Here is a 20,960-nt window from a genome sequence, read left to right as displayed (position 1 = left end):
ACAGCAGCACTTCGTAATATGGGTCTTGTGGAACCCTGGCCCCCAGGAGCTCCTGGGAGAGGAATCTAGGTGATACTGCCTATTCCAGTCCCCTCTTAGAGACACACAGTAACGCCCCCATATCTAGGCTTTGAGAAGTTCTGCAATTAAAACAACAAAGCTGGTTGGGTTTTGTTTAACTCACTGTCCTCCAAACTCACTCAGCCCCAGAGGCCCTTTGTTTCAAGTGCCCCCATCACAAGCTCCTATAATATGCTTTGGGAAACACTGCTGGGACGGGAGCTGGGTGGAGACGTGAGCCATGGGTTCTAGTCCTGGCTGTGGCACTTACTGGCTTTAGGCAAATTCTAATCCCTGTGGGTCCTGTTTCTGCACCTTTCCTGCCCGCCCCTCAGGAATGTCGCAAGACATAAATGGGAAACATGGGAGGTGTTTGACCATCATGAATTATAACCCTTAGCCCCATGGCCCAAGGCTTACCTCTGCCTTCTGTCCGCCTCGAAAACTGATCCCGTCAGAAATGCACGACTGGAATTCGGCAATGGTGTAGTACTCTACCTCAACAGAAGGGGGCTCTGGCGGCTTTGGCAGCTGGAACCCCTGAGGCAGAGAAAGGACTCAAGTCAGCAAGATCCACCTGATCAGAACCTAACCGAGGTGAGTGTGGTGGTTACACCAGGTGGAGAGCAGCTGACCTGAGGATGTAGCAATCACCTGAGTCTCAGGGTGTCTCCCCAAGAGACCACTCTCCTGACCAGGCTCTCTAAGAATACCAAATCTTCAAAAATCCTGTTTCTGGAAGGCCAGCTCTTCCAGTGACTGCTGCTGTCCGCCCCCCTGGGGCGGATGTCACAAACCACAGTAAATCTCGCTAAGCCCAGATGTGACTTCAGAATCCTTGTCCACACGTAGTGCACAGAGAGCTGACAGAGGAAGTGGAAAGTCGATGGCCAGCCCTCTGCCTACACCATCTCATCCCGTCCTTACAACAGCCCTAGGAGATGGCTAGCACTGTCACCGTCCCCTTCTTATAAATAAGGAAACTGAGGCCCGTGGAGGGTAAGCAACCTGGCAGCGGGCTTGCTGTTTCTCAGTGTCAGAAACGGAGTATGAATCCATGCCTGGCAGGCCTGAAGTCCCATTCTTTCCACGGCATCCCACTGACCCAGATGACAGTTCTTGGTTCTAGGGCTCTCGGTCTGCCACCTCTCACCCAAAGCCCCAGCACCCTGAAGGCACATCCACCTCCGTGGCAGTCTGGATGCCAGGAAACCCCACCTACAGGCGCCACAGACCCCGGCAGCATTGAGCCTCTTTGAGCTTCAGCATAAACCAGTCCCTGCCATTTACCACCCTCCTCCCCAGAGAGGATGCTCACTGGTCTGCCCTGTGCCCTCCCAGGTTCTGGCATCCACTGGGCACTCCTGGGCAAGGAAGGCAAAGCTGAAAGTCTTCCAGGCTCACATGGACAGCAACCCTATTTCCCGCCCCTGGCAATGCCCCGGTTGGACACTCTCGCCAGCCAGTCTAAATGTTTATGTCTGCCAGTGCCCTGGCTGGGCTGGATTTATTTAGCTTTAGAGTGCAGTGTGTTTTCGATTAAAAACTGTCCAGCTAGGCCCCAGGAAGGCTGGGTTCCCCAGGCTTCCCTCCCTGCCTCCAGCCCCACAAAGATGGAAGCTCCAGCATGGCCCCGGGGAAGCTCTGGACCAACAGACTCTGCACTGAAACAGCCAGTTACTGGAAGCTGCTACAGTGCACCCAGGAAAGGGAACGAGAAAGAGAGAAGAAACTGAGCACTCATACCAAGCTGGACTCTCTGCGAGGGGGAGGCCTTGTCCTGAGGTTCGGGGAGCCTAGGAGAAGAAACAGGGCTTCAGAAATCGCAGCCAGACACAGTGCCTTCCCTGCCTTCCTTGGGTGTGACCTCCTGATGCTCGGAAGTTCCTGCTCTCCTCCCACATTTATGAGGAACTCATGCTCTCGGTCACCACAGGCACGATAGCTGGGCTTCTTCAGTGGAAGTGAGAGATCTTTAAGCTTCCTTAGCTGTGCTTCAAGGGGATCCGCGAATCCCCTAAAATGATACGCACATTTCAAAATGTACAGACATAGGGGCTTTTTTCAGGGGAAAGGGTAGATAGCTTTATCAGATTTCCAAATTTAGGAGAAGAGACCATGTCTGTTTTTCGCTCACTACCAAATCCTTGGAAGCTAGCACAGTGCTACGCAAGAGGAAGTGCCCCCCAAACAGCTCCCGACTGACTGCTCAGAAGGTTTCAGGCATAAAGCTAATGTAACCAAGTTCAGAACTAAACTAAAAAACAGCTTTCCTCCAGATTTTAAGAATGGCTGGACACAAACAGAAGCTGGTCTCATAATACAGAACGGTTTAACCCTCAACCACAGGCATCCTTGCCCCAGAGATGCTAGAGATTTGGAGGGGCCAGCAGCAGGGTTTCTCCTGTATGAAAGGAGAAGATTCCGGAAGAATGCTGCTTAAAAGTGCTTGTGGAGGGAGGTACAGTCACCCTTCCGAGTGTCTTAGATTTCCGGTAACTGGAGGAAGACAATAGCGAAGAAGGGGTAAGGCTCAGCAAGATGATCTTCTATCGGCTGTCACTCACAGAGCAGCCTTGCATCGAGGGACACATTTCACAGCCCAGGTGACTTATCTGCAGCGTGACCATTCATGGCTCCCCACTAGAGGAGGAGGGGATGCTACCAGCTTATATATGCATGCAATTTACCTTCGGTGGAAGAGTTGGAAGGAATTGCCTTGTCCATGCTTGTGATTAGCATAAGACAAGCTGGCAAAGCGAGCCTGGGGTCAGGGGTCAACCTACATCTCAGGAAGAGAATAATATGGGGATCATGCACACACACCGCCCCCCCGCCTCCCTTAGGCTTTCCTTGCACCTCACGCCCCTTCTCTAAAGAGCTGTGCGGCAAGGACCCGGGGATCAGCGAGGCTCTTACTGATCTGGGCCCTCTGAGGGGCAATCCTGGCCACGGCTGGGGAGCCCTGGGCCAGCTTGGAGACGGTCCTCTCGGGGACACCCAGGGCGCTGCCGTTGGAAGCATTGCAGAGGATGGGCAGGCTGATCTCCTTCTTGGTGATGGGGGCCTCTGGGCCCTCGCCTTCAGCTGGGGTGGTCTCCTTGTCCCCGGACGCCTTTTTGTTCAGCAGGTTGCTGATCTCCATGATGTTCCCGATGATCTCCACCGGGCCTGCCAGATTCTTCTTCCGTGCTGGCAGGTCATCCTTGGCTTTCTTCAGGTAGGATGCTGGTGCCCAGCCCTCTTTGCCCAGGTATCTGCAGGGAGGAGTGGGACATGGCATCATGAGAGCGCCCTGTCCGGGCCCCAGGCTCCATCGGGCCTTGCCCAGCTGAGCTTTCTCTGCTGCGCTCGGTAAGACACTTGGCAAAGCCACTGCTCTGGAGAGAACGGGAACGAGGGCCAATGGAAAGACATCGGGAACACCACTTCTTCCTCTCTGTCTCCTAGTTCTTTGCCTGATCCCTCTTGGTGTGGGCTCTCATTGTTTGCAACGTCAGGCAAACATGGGACATTGAGCTGAGAAGATTCCTCAGATTTGGGGTTGCCTAAAAGGTAGACTTTGCAATGGCCTACTACCTCACCACAGCAGAGGGCAATTCTAGAGATAAGAAATGAGAGGGTGTATAGAGTTAAATGCCCAGTCAGAAAGGGAAGTATGATCAGAGAGGTGAAGAGGCAGCATAGGTGGGGGTTAGGAAACCCGAGTTCTGGCCTATGGTACTTCGGACAAGTCCCTACCCTGGAGCTCAATTTTTTTCTCTTCTGCAAAATGCTGGGATAGAGTAGCTGCAAACATTTATCCAGAAGGATAGACATATTGAGACCAACTAGGAAGACGTGTATAAAGAGTGAGTGACCAAGTGGGAAAAGTATCGGCACCACTGCAGGAGGAGCAAACAGATCAAGTTCACAGAACAAGTCCACGGACAGACTAACGCTAAAGGTGACGCTTCAAAGTAGTGGGGTGAGGGTGGATTATTCAATGAGTGATTTGGGGATAACTGATGATCCAGTTAGGAAAAACAAGTGAGACTCTGGCCTTACAACCATATAGCACACTTACAAATGCAAGTCGTGAATATTTGCTTAATCTTGGGGGCTGAGAAAATCTTTCTGAGTGGAACTCCAAAAGCAGAAACCATAAATGAAAAGACTAAATAAAGCACATGACTGGATAAAATTAAAGCCTTTGGTATGGCAAAACAAAAACAAAATGAAACAAAACAAAACCAAAAACCCATAAACAGAGCAAAAGGCAAATGACAGGGCCGACTTAATTTTAGGGGATTTGCTGACTTCTGAAAACAAGTTCTTGCCTTTTTCCCTCATGGTGTTGAGCTTCTACCCAAACCCACTGAGAACTTACTTCCTGGTCCAGCAATTCCTGGCCAATGCCCTGCAGTCCGAGGTGCAATGTCCCTGCCTGCTCCCTGGGACACATCTGGCTCTCTGGAATGGCTCCTCCATGCCAGATGTCTGATAATCCCCGGCCCCCTGCCTCCCTGATCTGACCTTGTTCTTGGGGGCTTATTAGGTAGGAGGAAAGGAAATGTGAAAGTTCAAGTTTCTAATGTGTTTGAGCTTTGCTGGAAAGTTCAGGTAGGAGGCGGCTTCTTATGTTCACGTCACATGAATGTGCAGGCAGGCTGACCCAAGCTCTACCCGTTTTGGGGCTTGGAAGGCAGACATCGGTGAACAAATGGATGGAAGTCAGGGAGCTGGCAGGCAGAAGCACAGAATTCCAGGGGTGGATGGAAGCAACTAGTAAAGATACCTAATCTTACATATACCAACAACCAAGGCTCAGAAAAGCAAAGCAAGTAGCAGAGGGTCACACAGCTAGCTTTTGGCAGCATCTGGCCCAGAACTTGGTGCCCTTCATCTTGGAAGAAAGATGATGAACCTGCCAGCCACTGGGAGCACCTGTGCGGAGATGGGGAGCGAGGTCTCCTGGGAGTGATGGTCAGGACTGCTCACTATCCTGAGGGCTCCCATTCTAAACCTTGATGTGTGGGGCTTCCCTGGTGGCGCAGTGGTTGAGAGTCCGCCTGCCGATGCAGGGGATGCGGGTTTGTACCCCGGTCCGGGAAGATCCCACATGCTGCGGAGCGCCTGGGCCCGTAAGACGTGGCTGCTGAGCCTGCGCGTCCGGAGCCTGTGCTCCACAACGGGAGAGGCCACAACAGTGAGAGGCCCGCGTACCGCAAAAAAAAAAAAGAACAAAAACAAAAAAACCTTGATGTGTTCCTTCGGTGTTACATGGATAAAATTAGATTCCAGGCAGGGAGATGCAAGTGAATCAGGAGAGGCTGTGTGTGTTTGGGTCCAACTCTGCTCACATCTGCTTTCCAGCTCTGGAGCACGGAAGGACTCCAGAGGGAAGCAAACTGGAAAAGGAGGATGGGGAGAGAGGGAGGGTGTGTGTGCGCGCGCGCACGTGTGTGTGTGTGTGTGTGTGTGTCTGTGTGTTTGGGGGGTGGGGTGGGTGGTGGGTGGAGAAGAAAGACAGGAAGTAAGGATCAACACAGAGCCTGGGATGCTGGGAAAAGGCATATTTAAGGGGGTGTCTGGCAGCCTTCTTAAGGTGGAACCTTTTCAGCAGCGTTTTCTCGGTTGCAGCTCCCACTGGCTGAATGGCCAGGCCATGAGGACAAGAGCTGACTAGATGAACCAACTCAGAGTGATTTTATTGGTCGTTTTAGAAAACGAAAACACCCAGCAGCCTTGTAGAAAACCTCTGGGTGAGTGGTTTAGGTTAGCAGACTGCCAGAATGTTCACTGGCCTTCCCACACAGACTCGTGGTGGCTGGATTGTGGGCTTGGCTCTAGTTTCCATTGTTTAGAGAACATCAAAGTCTAGGGGCAAACACGCGCAGGCACACGCAGTCCTGTACCACCTAACGGGACAGAAAGGGACACCTCAGCCCGCTGACTGGTGTGCACAGGGTGGGGGGCAGGGGCCACTATGTCCTGGCAGGTCACTCTAAGGTTCAACCCCATGTGGCCAACGACCTTCATCCTACCCGTCAGCACAGACCAATCTGAACACCACGCGGCGTGCTGTGTTCTGAGCAACTGTCTTGTGAGTGCCCCGGCCGCCTCAGCCATCTGTGCCCTCTGTGGGGGACAGCTCAGAACACGCATCCTACCCACAGTGGGTCTGGGGTTCCCAGGTGTGGTAGGCTGGAGAGGCGGTCCCCAGAGCCCATGACAGGGACTCTCTCTGTCATCTGGATTACAGGCAGAGAAGAGAAACTGGGTAAAATCATCACAGCGGAGCTGCTTCTAAAGGACCCAGGAACATTTTCTGGGAATAAGCCCCTCCTTGCAGGGGGTGCTAGCTGGCCTGGGAGCCCCAGGGCAGAGGGGCCTGGGGGGGGCAGGACCTGGTAGGGGAGAGGTGAGTGAAACCGACAGGGTTTAGTTTGCTTCCAGGAGTGTCAGGAAGCTCCCCACTCCCCTACTCGCACCCCTGAATGGGTTTCTCAGCTGGGAAGTGTGATTAGGCCCAAGGAGAGCAAAGGGCAGAGCAAGAGGCCTCTGTACTAGGCCTGGGCTCAGGCCTCACTTCCGCCCCAGCTCTCTCAACCACAGGAGCCAGCCCTGCGGAGCGGAAGAGCCCGGGCCCGAGCCTGCATCTGTGGGCGGCAGGGGCTGCCTGCTGGGACCTCGGCACGGCCCGTGGACGCCAGCACTGCAGGCGGCCTGAGCTGCAGAGCACACCAAGCAGCCAAGGCTGGACACAGAAAACCAAATTCAGATGTGCTGGACCCTCTTGGCGGATGCATGGGAAAGGATTGCACCACTGCCTGCAAGCCGAGCCGGGGCCACTGTGCCCCGCTGGCTGTGGCTCAGGCTCTGCTTTATGTGTCCCGGGAGGGTATGGTCAAGATGAGCACTCTCTGTTACGGCCATTCAGCCTCACGGGGCTGAAGCAGTCAAGCCAGGCCGTGGGTGCAAAGCTGCTGTCAGGATTTACCTGCCAGCTGCTGCCCTCAGCCACTCTACTGCCCAGGGCCAGCCTGGGGGCCAGGGTGGCAGAGAGGCACCTTGCTCCTCTGCTGGGGCTCTTACCTGATGTACCACCAGCCCTCCAAATTCTTCCGGATCACCTCCACGGTGACGCCCTTCTCAAAGCCAATCTCGTCCTTGCTTTGGCTGGTGTAAGGCTGCACGGTGACATACTTCTCCTCTGTGGGTGGTGGGTGAAGCAAGAGAGTGCAACTATTTGAGGACAGGGTACAGGTCCTCTGTCCTGCCTCCTTCTCCCCATGGCCTGGCCTCACTCAGTTGGTGGCCAAGGTGTACTGCATCAGCCTCTGGCTTTTCCAGGAAAGGGAAGGGAAGGGATCAGGCCTCACAGCTGTGCCCTGCATGTGCCAAAGCTGGCCAGGGCCCCAGGTGGCCTTGCAAGCCCCAGGCAGCATAGAGCTGGCTCTCCCAGCCTCCCAGTCCCATAACTGCAGCCAGGCTGCCGGGGCCTGGAGTCCTCAGGGTCCCAGAAACTCCCTGGGCTGAGGGCAGGGCCACGAGGAACCTGGCCCTCCTGGGGCCTGAGTCAGGGAGTCTGAGAACAAACCCAGGTGTCCCCTCAGTGTCTGGAGGCCTCAAGGCGAGCCCTCTCCTTCCTGAACATGCCATGCGTCCATCTATGCCCCAGACCTGCTCTCCCAGCCTGTCTCCCACCTCAAACCCTTAAACCCCTCCTCTGCCCAACCTTCTGACAGCTCCAGGGACACCTCCGCCTCCCCTGACCACTCATCTGATCACCTGATCACATACTTTCCCCGAGAGGAAGCTATGGGCACGGTTCTGTGCCCTGTTGAGGGTCCAGGGGCCAAATAAGCAGGGGCTACACTGAGTGCAGCACAATCAGGCAGGAGCCCTTGGGGGGGCCGAGTGGACCACACAGCTCGGTGGAGCCCCTCTGGGAGCTGCGTGCTCTGGTCTCACAGTAGGACTGCACGCCCTGTTCTGGGCTCCCCAGGCACTGGGAGAGAGGCACCGTGGGGAGCCGAGCAGGAGCGTGGGGGGGCAAGTGTGGGGAGGCTGGGCAGTTTGTGTCTTCCCGGACCTCTTGGGCCTCTCTCCTGGCAGGGACCCTGTGCCTCCACTGGAGTCCCTGCTCAGGCCTCCCGTCTGCTGGGGGCCGGCACACCCACAGCTGGCCGGCCACAGGAGCACCCAGCCCCACCCAGCCCCTCAGAGGAGGATGAGCGGCGGAGATTGGTGCACACTCTGGGAGGGTCACCCTGAACCTGTGCTGTCCTCCCCGACCTGGATTCTCCCTGGGGGCTGAGACGCTGCCTGGCACACAGTAGGCGCTGCAAAGGGACTATGGAGTACACTGAGGAGGACAAAGGTGTGTTGAGCCGGGGCACTGAGTGGGAGGCTCGCTGAGCTCAAAATAGCAGGATGCTGGCACAGAACAGCTGGCTCAGAGACGGGCGCTCCCCACCCCCCTCAGTTGGACCCTGCCAGGCAGCCTGCCTGAGCCTCTGGCAGTAGTGGCGGAGAGGGCAGCTGCCACCCTCACTCCCCTGCTCAGGAGGGCCATCTGTTCATTCTTCCCTAGATTATCAGGGTCCTGTCTGCGGCCCTGTGCCGGGCGGAGATAGCAGCTCCCTCTGGGATGGAGGCAGCTGCCCTGCCAGGCCGCAAGGACGGAGCTGGCAGGCCACTGGCCGAATCTGAAAGGCTGCCAGAGGGCAAAAGGTAGGTGACGCCCCCACGGGAGCCTCCACAGCTCAGCACGCTCTTCTCAAATGCAAGCCTTTCTCAGCGTCAGCTCGCTCCTGGAAGCTTTCAGATTCCAATCCAGCCATGCTGGGGAGAGCCGCCAAGACCGCCTGAGAACCTGGCCCTGCCAGATTCTGACTCGGGCCTTTGAGAAGGTCCGTGTTTTATAGTCCAGCCCCCTGCCCTCCCGCCTGTTCCTGGTCTCGCTCCATTTTCCAGTGGGACACCGTAAATCCTGGCCCGGGCGGTGGCCGGAGCGGCAGCGCCAGGCCCCAGGGACCCAGGGTTCTGAGGCTCGGGTGAGCCGAGGCCTGGGCTCCACATTTTGCCTTTGCTCAGTTGGGCTATTTTTAAAAGCCTGTGGTTCGTGCAGGAAGCCATCATGAAAGTTTCCCTAGGCTAAGTTACTTTTGCGGAGAAAAATTACAGCCTTTCTCTTGGGCAGATCAGAGGAGCCCTTCTCTGCCTCGCGGCAGAGGACAGGGCCTAGACTGCATCATGGGGGCCAGGCCCCAGCACCAGCCTCCCCAGCCCCCAGCGTGCGTGCTGAGGACAGAGCCCCGAGGGCCACGTAAGCATCCTGCTTTCCCCTGCCCCTCCTGGTGGGCAGAACCAAGGACGTCCGTTTTACTCAGGAAAGCTGAGCTGCTCCTGCACAAAGCCCTCTTCATGGTGGCCCTGGGGCTGATGTCTGGGAGTTTACGCTCCCAGGAAGAGATCTGGCTGGCTTGGAGGCTCGGCCTACCCTGGCACTGTAGGTTCCAGGAGGTGAGAATTCAGAGCCCTGGTCCCGGGCAGGGCAACTCCTCCAATTGGTCTGTTTGGGGGCTCGGTTTCCCGCCACGTTTGGCTTGGATGTCGAAGGTGTGGGTTAGTCTGTGTGGCCGCGTGCCCTGTGGGTCTCAGCTCCCTCCTCACAGGTTTCCCTGGGGGAAAGCAGAGGCAGTCCCTCCACTGAACAGGGGTCACAAACCCCACCTTAGGGGACCAGACAGGAGGATGCCCAGACTGATGGAAATGACGTTGGTGGGGGAGGGGAGGGGGCTGAGTCATTTGCGTTGCTTGGGGTCTCTAGAAGAGATGCCCCTTTAGGAATCAAGTTGAGGGAAGGGGCCTGGGAGCTCTGGGGGGCACCTCTGGGCTTCTGGGAGGCGCTGACGCCATGGTCACTCCACTATGCCCTCCAAGGATGGTTGCCACCTCACCCCAGGGAGGGCTGGCCAGGCTGCCCACGGGGTGGGTAGGTGGCCGGGCCTGTTCTGGTTTTGGAGGCAGGGGCTGGAGAGCCCTGCAGTTTCCAAACCACAGACGCCTCCCCTTTCCAAACACTTTCCCCTCCGTCAGCAGTCTCCCTGGCTCCCTCCCAGTCCCTACAACTTACCCAACCCCAATGCAAGAGGCCTTTTGATTGCAGAGGCCTGGTTGGCTCTGGGACTGGGTGAGTGGAGGCCCCGGGGAAGCACTGCTTTTCTCTTGTCTAGTTATATACGACCCACTGCCTGTTCCCCCGCTCGTCAGCTCGGCTGTTTGCAGCGAAGTTTCTCCCAGCCAACTTCCTGCAAGTTTTTCTTGGCTGCCTGATTTAACTTAGCCCTATTTTAACTTAGGGCTAAGACTGGGAAATGATGTTGTTTAGGTCTCTTATTCAAGAGAGAGAAGTCGTGGGCCTGCATTGGCTTACATATTTGCATATGTGTGGCTGGCCATAGAATTATGCATTTAGTTGGGTATCTGTGTCTACTTACATCATGTTATGTTTATAATTGTAAATACTGTTGCCGATATACACGTGGTATAGGAGTTATGTATACGAGACCGCATACGAAGCTATACGTGTACTTGGGGGGTAGCTGCAGAGGTGTACCCATGATGTGGTTGTGTGGATAATGCATCTGTGACTGTGTAAATAATGCAAACGTGGAATGGTCTACGTGAGGTTGCATAAGTGTGCACTGTGAGTGGCTGTGTGCACGGGACCGCAGACACGCAGCTCTGTAAGGCCTGGGTGGGACAGTGTACAGTGGCTACGCCCGTGGCTCTCGAGGTTGTGTGCCGGCGGTCATGCTTCACCGATTGAAGTGTCCGAGAGTCCATGTGGTTGTGGAGACAGAGGTGTGTTTGGGGTCCAGTGTGTGATGGGTGTTTGGAGCAGATGTGGGAGGGGATGGGGACAGGCCAAACCTTCCACCCTGCTCTTTTTCCAGGCCAGTGTCCCACTCTCCTTTGCTGCCAAGGCTCAGGGCTGCTTCCCTGCCTGGCCCCCCAGCTATGCTGCCCCTCCCGTCCTACCTCTAGGGTGCCTATGCTTCACATTCAGCCTGTTCTTTCTGCTTCCACGACTTGGCCCCCTGTCCTGCGCCAGCACCCAGGGTCCAACCCACACTCCACCCTCAGGACAAGCTGGGCCCCTCGCAGCCAGTGCTCTGAGCCTGATGCTGAGCCAGCCATGGGTGGTGGCCACCCCTGAGTCCAGGCTTGCTGCTGCATGGGGCTTGGGGCAGATACGAAAACAGGGTCTCACAGTCATTCAGGAACAAGCTTTGGGGGTAGGGTGCGAGCCATGGGGTATCCCTGCTAATTCTGGAAAAGCCACACCCTTCCGGCTGTGCCCTCACCGTCTGGAACACATACCCTCCACTCTCCTTGAGGCAGGAGAAATGGGCCACCCACTGGCCTTGGGGCTCTGGAGGTGTTTACAGGTTTGTTCAGAGGCCTGCCCCTAATTTCCCTGCCTCACTAGCTCTTGGATGTTGGAAAGGCCCTGGACTGGCAAACGTCTTGGTTCCTAATCAGCCTGTATGGCAGGCCAGGGGCTTCCCTGGAATAGTCTTGATCAGGCTCAAGTCCCAACAGCTAGTGCTGGGGCTGCTGGAGCCCCCAGCTGGACCTGACCCCACCATCAGAACTTGCTGAGGCTGTGCCCTGGGGCCAGGCTGTGTCTAGATTTTGCTCCTTCTCTAGTTTCCCTGGAGCTGGCTGAATGAGGAGATTGTGAGCTGTTCCTTCTTCCTACTCTGTCCCTAAGTAATTGCTAGAATAGCGCTGGCCAAGGGAACCCTTTCTCAGAGGAGGGAGGCAATGAAGGGCAGGGGTGACGGGCCCGGCCCAGGCAGAGACCCAAACACGCTCAGTTCTCTCAATCTGAAGCTTCAGGGTAAATGTGGCCTTTCTTAGAGTCCAGCTGCCCCCATAATCCTGTCCTAAGTCCCATGACCCCTGCCCCCGGGATGCTGGCCAAAGACAGAGCTGCCCCTATTGTCACCCCGATTCCCAAGAGGCCCCCGCGCCCCCCTCCTGCCTCCCCGCCCCCGCCAGCTAGAGTAGGTGAGAGGACAGTCTGGCTGGTGAATCTGGGTAAGGAGGCCACAGGGCAGAGAGAAGCAGAGCCCAGGAAGGAGGAGAAGTATTAGTGAAAGAGAGAGAGGCAGCAGCTGTGGGTGAGGAGAAGCTGGCCCCCATCGTCACCTCGGCTGTGCTGCCTGTTGACCATCCCGCCCAGGGTCCACCGGCGATCCAGGCGCCGCAGATGGGCCTTGCGTCTCTTGGACACTGGTGTGGGAGATGGCGATGGAACACGCGGCCGACGGGAACCGGCGGAGAGAATGGACATGAGGATGAGATGGGATGGGTGGGCCAGGGATGGAGGGAGGGAAGGTTTGCACCCCCAGGTCTTCACCGCCTGGACTGAGCCCCGGTGGCACACGCCTGCTGGAGGGGCGCGCATCTGACCAGTGGCAGCGCTGGCGGGTGGCAAATAACTCAACCAAAGCCAAATTGCATGGGTTATGCCCCCGAGCCTGGGTGGGGCTAGGAATTTAGAATCCCAGCACCTGAGAGGGGAAGAGGAACCTTGGCTCCAGCCCAGTGCAAGGAGGACCCTTGGTTGCGACCCTAGGGGGAGGACATGGCTCCCACCATTGCTGGGCAGTGATGGTTCCCAGAAGCGTGTGCCCCACTCTCCACCAGGGCGCACATCCATCTGTTCCCCTGCCCCCACTCACCCAGCAAGTCCTGCTTGTGAACCTGCCGCCATGAGCCAGGCACTGCGGGTGGAAGAATAAATGTGCCCAGCAGGGACTTGGGGTCTCTTCCTTGGGGGGCTTATAACTCTCACCATCCTGGATTGGTTTATGTCTTTGCTTTTTCAGTCACCCGCAATGGATCAAGTCTGTCGAGGGCTAAGACTCTGCATCTCTGCGTCCCCAGGGCCTGGCACGGGGCTGATCCCTCAGAAATGTTGCCGAGTGAAGCACACACAGTAGGATGCCACAGGCCTTGGCCTGTTCCTTCCCCACATGCTTCCCACTGGATTTCTGACAACAGAGGACCTGCCTCCCAGCTTTTCACTGCTCCACACTCCTTTCATCTGCACAGGTCCTCTGGCTGCTATGGACCAGCTCCACATGCCCCCCCACCTTTCTATGGGACGCCCAGGTAGATCAGGGGCCCCCGCCTCCTGGCACTGCAGAAGGAGGGTGCCAGGCTGCCCAGGTCTGGGGGAGGGAGGCCAGCACTTAAGAGTCAAACTGTACAGACACACCTGAGCCACACCCCACCAGGGCCTCCTGGGAAGTACTTACTTTTCCAGAGGGAGAAGAGTAGCCTGTTTGACCTGCTTCTTGTAAGCAGGAGGCCTGGACAAAGGTTAGGGGTATGGATTCAGTCCAGGCTGCACTGCCAGGTTACTGTGTCACCCTGGCAGGCTGCCATCCCTCCCTAAACCTCTGTTTCCTCATCTGTCTTTGGGGTTGACACCACCTGCCCTGGCGTGAAATAAGACAGGGACTGGACGGGCTCTGTGGAATGGAGATGAGGTCCTGTGTGAGGTCAGACCGGGAGGAACCTGGACAGCTGACCTCCTGCGGGTGTGTCCACCTGGTTTCTCTGTGGGAGGAGGAGCTTCACTTCAGCTGATGCCCAGCCTGGGGCCACCTTAGCAGTAAGTGACATTTACCCTGTTTAAACCAGGTACCAAGACCATCTCACTGGAGCCTCACAAGAGCCCCACGTAGCTGGCACTCTCCCCATTCTAGAAATGGGAGGCCAGAGGCACAGGGATATTCAGGAACCCTCTGAGTCACACACCTGAGCGTCAAGGCAGCATGCAAATCCACACAGCCTGGCTCTGGAGCCTGGACTCTAGACCCTGCGCCCTTTAGGCACCAACAGTGGAGAAGGCCTGGACCCTGGGGCCAATGCCAGCCCAGGGAGAAAGGCAGGTCATTGCTGGTGGCTACAGGGCGCAGGGCACAGGCAGAGACCCAGGTTCGGGTCTTGGCTCTGCCACTAACTGATCTGGGGACTCTGTGGAGGTGACACCCCTCTAGGCCTCCACTTCCTCACCTCTGAGGTTATGTGCCTCACTGAAGCACCCTGCCAACGTCAGGCCTGGACCCTCCTCATCAGCAGTGGACAACAGGGTCTCAGCCTCCACCTCGGCCCTCCTGCCCCCTACTGAAACACTTCTGCATTCTCCACAGCACACCTGGCTTCAGGAGAAACATGAGCATATGCCAGAATATCTGATAATAGAAATAAACCGAAACAGCCAATGGTCTCTTTTCTTTCTGAAGCAATGCAACATGAGCTGTTAGGGAAGCTCTGATGGGATGAAGGCTTCCAATTTCTGCCTATAGAGCTCAGGGGACCTACAATGGGATGGCAACAGGGCTGGGGTAGAGATGGCCGGAGAGGGGACTAGGGTGGGCTGATCTCTTAGCCACGTGGCTGCCAGTGCAGAGACGGGTGGACACACCACAGCTGTTGGGCCTTGGGCTGGGGTACTGAGTCCTGAGCCCTTCCGTACAGCTGTGGGGAGATGCCCACGATGTGATGATGGAAGTCACAGCTGCCCAAATGTGGCCAGGGGTGCTGGCACACAGGTCCTATCAAAGTGTGCAGAGGAACCCATTATCAGGAGGTTCGCCCTGAGCGTACACACACACACACACACACACACACACACACACACACACGCACATACACACCCGCCCCACCCCCGCCCCCGCTTGAAGGCGGAACCTCCACTGGCTGCCCGGGTCATACTCCATCGAGGTCAAAACTCTCTATAAGCTGTTACTGCTTGTTCTGTGCAAAGCACCCAATCTCTCTTCAAACCAGCCTGGTGGCACCAGCGCCCACGCACCTCTCAGGCTCTTTCCTGCCCACTTGGTGTCCTGGTCCTCCAGCATCTACCTGACGTCTCCACTCTGACTCTCTTGGCGTCACCTCTTCAGGTGGGGCTCCAATTCCACACACACAGACACACATACACCCTCCTAGAATTGCTCACAAGAAAACGCTTCACGGAGAGGCATGCGGCATGGTGGGAAGACCCCTGGCGGAGGAGGCCGACCAGGGCTCAAGCCTTATGAGGACAAATACATTTCTAAATATCTGCAGCCTCAGTTCCTGCATCTGGAAAATGGAGATGGTGACAGAGCCTTCCCAGGGTGGTGGGGGCATTTCAAGTACCAGGGCAGACACCTAGGAGTGAGTGAGACCTCAGTACACTCTAGGGATTGTTATTTCTGAAAAGCCCCGGGATACCCCCCGGAATGTGGAACTGGATAGGAGGTGAGGCCTGGTGACTGCAGACAAAACAGACCGGACCCAGCTCAGGGGCTACGACCCTGCACTGCTGCAGAGTTGCGAGGGAACCAGAGATGAGATGGGGGACAGGCTCAGCCCCTGGGCTCGGGGAGCAGCCAGGAAAGACCGAGTACCTGGCCTGAACATGCCAGCCCTTCTCAATGGGGCCTGGTCTCTGGAAACCTGTCACAAGGCAGACATGCACTGCAGGGGCTGCAGTACTGGGCAAGGGACTGAAATACAGCATTTACATGGGAGGAAGGGTGGGGCTCCAACTGCCTGCCGAGTTAACGGACATCTGGGGGAAGGATGAATGCGGAGCTGGGGCCTGGCAGGCCGCTTATTTTGGCCTGGGCAGTGTGGAATGGGGGGTGGGGCAGGGGCAGGCCTGGAGGTGGCCTGAGCCCCTGGTGGCAGGCATGCAGCCCCCTGGCTCTCAGATGTGCCCATCTGGACGGTCCCCACTGACCGTTAGGGCAAGCGTTCCTGCTGCCAGAATAAGGGAGGTTTGGGAGTCACTAGGAGCAGGCAGCTGGGAAGAGGGTGGCTCAGACTCGCTGGGCTCTGGCAGCCTGCTCTGGGGAATACCCCAGTCCACGGATAGGCTGACCAGACCAGTGCTGGCTGGGGGCTGGGAGGAGGGGCAGGCTCCTTGAAATGCATTGGAGAAAACCCCAGGAAAAATCTCACCAGGTCAGAGCTAATGAGAGAGGCTGACAGTGCAGGGGCTGGAGCCATCCCTGGGTTCCTGCGACACTGAGAAATGATTCACAGACCTGCCCTCCACGTGTGCACCCCTGACCGGGATAACAGGCACCTGGAAGAGACGCCTCTGAACAGACTACGCACGGCAGGAAGTTGTGTGCACACAGTCCCTTTGGGGTCGTCCCTGTCGCAGAGAGCACAATGTGGGGTGAGGGGGGCGAGGGTGGATCTCTGTGGGGACCCCCAGAGGAACCCAGCCCTGCTGGCGGGGAGAGGGACCCGCCCTAAGACCGCTCTCCCCAATCTCTGCCCCGAAGTTGCCAAAGCCTGAGATCCACACCCCATGGGAATCTCCCCTCTAATTTTAGCCCCATGTGGGACCAGTAAGGACAGACCTGGCATAGGAGGTGAGCTTGTGGGTTGGCCTCAGTGACACGGGATCCTGGGAGAAGCAGGGGGAAACATGATCCATAGTGTTTTAGAGTTTCTGATGGTTTTAGGGAGAAGGGTGGGAGAGCTGCGTCATCTCCCCGATCCCTTGAACCCGCAGGAGCTTACCTTCCCCAGTCTTGGAGGTGTTGATATCTGAGTCGTCCCGAGTTCCATTCTGGGCCTCCAGGTAGGTGGCAGGGACCCAGCCCTGTTCCTCAGAGGTGCTCACGAACCACCAGCCTGCAGTTGGGGACAAGAGAGCAGCCATGAGAGCCCAGCAGATGGGAGAGGTGGATGGGGCCAGGACGAGGAGGGAAGGAGCAGCATGGAGGGGAGGGCACAGAGCCACACGGCCTGGGTGCCTGGCAAACGTCTTGCCCACGTCCAGCCTCCTGGAGCCCAGGCGCCTCGCTGAGAAAGAAGACACCAACACGCTCCCTGAGAAGAGGGCCTGATGGATTGCAATCCACTCACACAGACATTTGATAACAAAAAAAATCGAAAAGGAAATTGACACAGTGATATGCCCAACACGTGAAAGTTACCTTGCAGGAAAGGTCAAGGGAGCTCCGACCAAACGGAGACGGTGTACGGTCTTTCAAGCCCACTAAGACCACCGGTGTGACCTGGAGCTGGACCACTTTCTCTGCTTTTAAAGGCACCTGGGGGTAAAGGCCTCACAGATACGTTCTAAGGGTCACTGCTCCTGCTTCCCACCTCGGGTCAGTGGTGTTTTCACATCAGTGCTTCTCACAGCTGCCCTTCAGTATGTTGACAACTCAATCACAGTAAGTGGGCCCTGCACCCTTGAGTGACCCTTGAGGGTTGTGGCCAAGTGATAACGGCTCATTCATTTTCTTTCCCCTTTGTTGGCTCGTTCATTCATCATTCAAACAAACGCTGGGCAAAGTACTCCAAACTTGGGAACCTTGGGACTCCACTAACTTGCCTCCAAAGCCATTTGGCACCAGTTCTCTTTTCTGTCCGCGACAGAGCTCAGCATTTCCAAACCTGGACTGTAGCCTGTCAGGAGACCCCAGGGTTCCTCCCCGGCCAGCACTGAGGCCCCATCACCACGTGGCCACAGCAGTGAGTGGCTGCCTGAGGAGGAGCACAGGGGACCTCCAGGCGCTCCCAGCTGGGCTTAGCCCTGGGAGGTGGTGGAGGCTGCCTGGGGGCTGCTGTGACAGCAATGGAGTGGGACGGAGGACAAAAGTCCCACCGCTGGGTTTCCCTGGTGGCGCAGCTGTTGAGAGTCCGCCTGCCGATGCAGGGACGCGGGTTCGTGCCCTGGTCTGGGAGGATCCCACATGCCGCGGAGCGGCTGGGCCCGTGAGCCATGGCCGCTGACCCTGTGCGTCTGGAGCCTGTGCTCCGCAACGGGAGAGGCCACAACAGTGAGAGGCCCGCGTACCGCAAAAAAAAAAAAAAAAAAAATGTCCCACCACTGCACAGGACCTTAGCACCCAAGGTCAGCACCTAGGTCTTCAACTTCTGATGCCCCAAGTCACAGGCCTGGGAGAGCAAACAGCCTGTGATCTAGTCTTGAATGCCCACTGCACCCCACCCTTTCCAGGAAGTTTCACAACACTCTGCGAGCAGCTCTGCAAAACCTATGAAACACCATGACAGCTGTATGATACCATAATGTTGGATACATGTCCTTATACGTTTGTCCACACCCACAGAACGTCTAGCACCAAGAGTGAGCCCTAATGTAAACTAGGGACTCTGGGTGACTAGGATGTGTCAATGCAGGTTCATCAGTTGTAACAAATGCACCACTCTGGTGCGGGAGGTTGAGGATGCGGCAGGCTGTGCGTGCGTGGGGGCAGGTGTATATGAGACACCTCGGTACCTTCCACTCAATTTTCCTGGGAACTTAAACTGCTCCAAAAACACCAAAGTCTTTAAAAAAAAAAAAAAAAAGTTAAAGAGAAAGTCTCAGACCACGGTCTGGACTTCTGCAGTCCAGCCCTTAGCTGGGTCACTGCCCCTCCGGAACCTGGGAGAGTTGCCTTCTTTCCCTCCCTCTGCCAGATTCAGGTCAATTCCCTAGTCCTTCCCCCAAGTGCGGTGGGTGTGGGCCACCTTCGCAACACCCACGGCCACATGCACCCTCTGGGTCTACCTGCCTGGGACAGCACCGCCATCCTCCCTGACGCCCAGGCCACAGCGGCACAGCTGCTCAGGAGGCTGTGGCTGAGAGACTCCAAAGAAGCCAGAGGGGTCTCTGCCTGAGATGTCTTCTCCCCTTCTCGCAGGCTCTGGGGGAACACTCTCAGGAACCCCAACAGTCTCTGCCAAGAGGCCCCGGGCCCAGTGTTCTTCCACAGAACCCGACTGGAGGTCACGGGACAGAGCTCCCGACCTCCTAGAGGCTCCTGCCCTGCGGCCCTGCCTCCTAGGCCACAGGAGTTGTTCTGACTGGTCTGCCACTTCCCCGGACACTGTAATGGTTCAGGAGCTTTTCCAGGAATTGACATGGGTGCTCTGGCGACCTAAACCCTAAATCCCACGTTAACCAGGAATCGCAGGGGTGTGTGGGAAGGGACGTCCTGAGAGTTAAGTCAATAAAACAAAGTCAGGACATGGAGAAAGTCAGTCCTCATGACCATCACTTGACCCTGGGGCGCAGGTGTGCTAAAGCTAGACTGCCCTGTTGGACTTGCTAATTACAGTGAGCCAGTGACCTTCCTGGGCTGTTCAACTGAGCCAGAGCGGGTTTCACTCATTCACTAATGCCACCCCTACCCAGAAATCAGCAAGGTTCATAATCTAAGGTCCACCATCATGAGTCAAGTCTGGAGAACAAAACCCAAGCCCACCGGGCACCTGCCACCACAGATTTTGGCATGTAAGGATGAAGCCCTCTGAGCCACTCTGGGTAAGCGGTCCCTCCCCGACCTCCCGCTCACAGGATAAGCTCCAAGAGCCCCAAAGAGCAGGCGCCACAATTCCCAACTTGGAGTCACTTTTGGGAGGGTCTGGAAGGCTGAGGCTCTCACATGCCTGCCCAGGTCCAGGTCCCAATGCCACAAGCTCAAAGGTTTTGGTTACCACACCCTCCAGACCCTCACCAAACTGTGTCCGGGGAGACGAAAGACCAGTTCCAGCCTCTAAAGCCAATCCAAGTCCCAGTAGGCCAAGGAAGTGCCCTGAAGGCCTAGTCTCAAAGGGAAGCTCTTCTTCCCAGGAGAGGGTTTCCCCAGGATGGGCGTAGGCTGGGGCCAGGGACCTTATTGTCATCACACAGAACAGGGGTGTGCCTGGAGAAACAGCGGAGCTTGGATACCTGTGTCTCGTGGAGGATCTGCCAAGATCTCTCCCATGCCCAGCCCCTCTCAGCTTCTCTTTCTGCACCAAGGTGTGTCCACCGCCAACTCCACCCTCTGAAACAACCTACTTGCTGTCTCAGTGGGAGCACAGTCTCTCCTTTCCTTGTGTGACCCCATGGCTTCCCAGGAAAGAAGGCAACTTGGTGATCTGCTGGATGGCTGGGCTGTCTCCTAAGCCCTCTCTCTACTTCCGGAATCTGGGCTCCAAAATCATCCTCAGCAGAGGTGAAGGAGGCAAGCCCCTCCATGGGTACCAGGAGGGCTTGCAGGGGATTTCTCCATCAGTCCCATCCAAGCTTGTCTGTGTTCTCACATGTGTGAAGCAAGCCCACCAGCCTGCTGACCTCTTGCTGTCCCTTCTCCTGACCTCTTCCCATGGCCATCTCCAGACCAGGGCCCTGCATGGACTTTTCTCCTTGGCTCCAAGGGCCTCATAATCCCAGGATTTAGGGCTCTTTTCTGCTGGTGGCATCATTTCCCCTCCCTCCTAACTTCACCCTTTGGGAACCTTCCATGTACTTTCTGCTCCCTCCCTCCCCCCAGGAGCCAGAGATCGGTGATGGAAGGATGGATCTGGACTTGTCTGTACAGAGAATCTCCCAGGGGCAGGGCAGGGCTGGCCCTCCTCCTACCTCTGCTGCATAGGCCTGGCACTCAGGGTGAGCTGGGCAGTGACTTGCCGAGGGGCCGAGAGTGTGGCCGAGGTGCCCAATGGGCAGGGAGGCACGATGGTCTGTGCCTCACACCACCTGGGTGCCCCTTGGAGGTGCCAGGCCTGTCTCTGAGTCCTTCCCACCTCAAAATCTCTGTTGCATCACAAGTTTCTATGGAGCATGGGCCACATTACTGGCTGACTGTGATCATCGCACCCCAGGGCAGCAACTTAGGATCCTATTCTCCTGCTGCACTCCCAAGACTTGAGGCTGAGACTCTCACCATCCTCACAGCTTTGTGGACCTGCCGACCTTGCCCGAGAACACTGGCCTGGACTTCCACTCCAGCCCTGACACGCAGAGCTGGGCTGTGTGGCTTCAAGTCTCAGGTCCCTCCTGCACCAGGCCCTGCAGAGAAGAACTTGCCACTGGCTGGGCT

General features: G+C 56.7%; 1 protein-coding gene across 11 annotated transcripts in view; it reads right to left on the bottom strand.

The window, feature by feature from the left end:
- SH3PXD2A (SH3 and PX domains 2A) overlaps positions 1-20,960 on the bottom strand; it is a 245,703-nt gene that overhangs the window by 13,633 nt on the left and 211,110 nt on the right. For 9 of the 11 annotated variants that reach the window (XR_010838836.1, XR_010838834.1, XR_010838833.1 and 6 more), the window contains 6 exons: positions 16,657-16,770; positions 12,268-12,351; positions 7,138-7,255; positions 2,980-3,317; positions 1,807-1,856; positions 481-600 (listed from right to left, as the gene is read on the bottom strand). Coding sequence is in view for 6 of the 11 variants with exons in the window: in XM_067024745.1 (XP_066880846.1) it covers positions 481-600; positions 1,807-1,856; positions 2,980-3,317; positions 7,138-7,255; positions 12,268-12,351; positions 16,657-16,770 (824 nt within the window). In the remaining 5 variants the exon portion in view is untranslated. The remainder of the gene's footprint in view (positions 1-480; positions 601-1,806; positions 1,857-2,979; positions 3,318-7,137; positions 7,256-12,267; positions 12,352-16,656; positions 16,771-20,960) is intronic. The other 2 variants (XM_067024746.1, XM_067024750.1) reach the window with 1 other exon arrangement.

Source organism: Kogia breviceps, chromosome 2 (genome assembly GCF_026419965.1).
Source record: "Kogia breviceps isolate mKogBre1 chromosome 2, mKogBre1 haplotype 1, whole genome shotgun sequence".
Classification (NCBI taxonomy): Eukaryota; Metazoa; Chordata; class Mammalia; order Artiodactyla; family Physeteridae; genus Kogia; species Kogia breviceps.
This window is presented reverse-complemented; position numbering and strand designations above follow the sequence as displayed.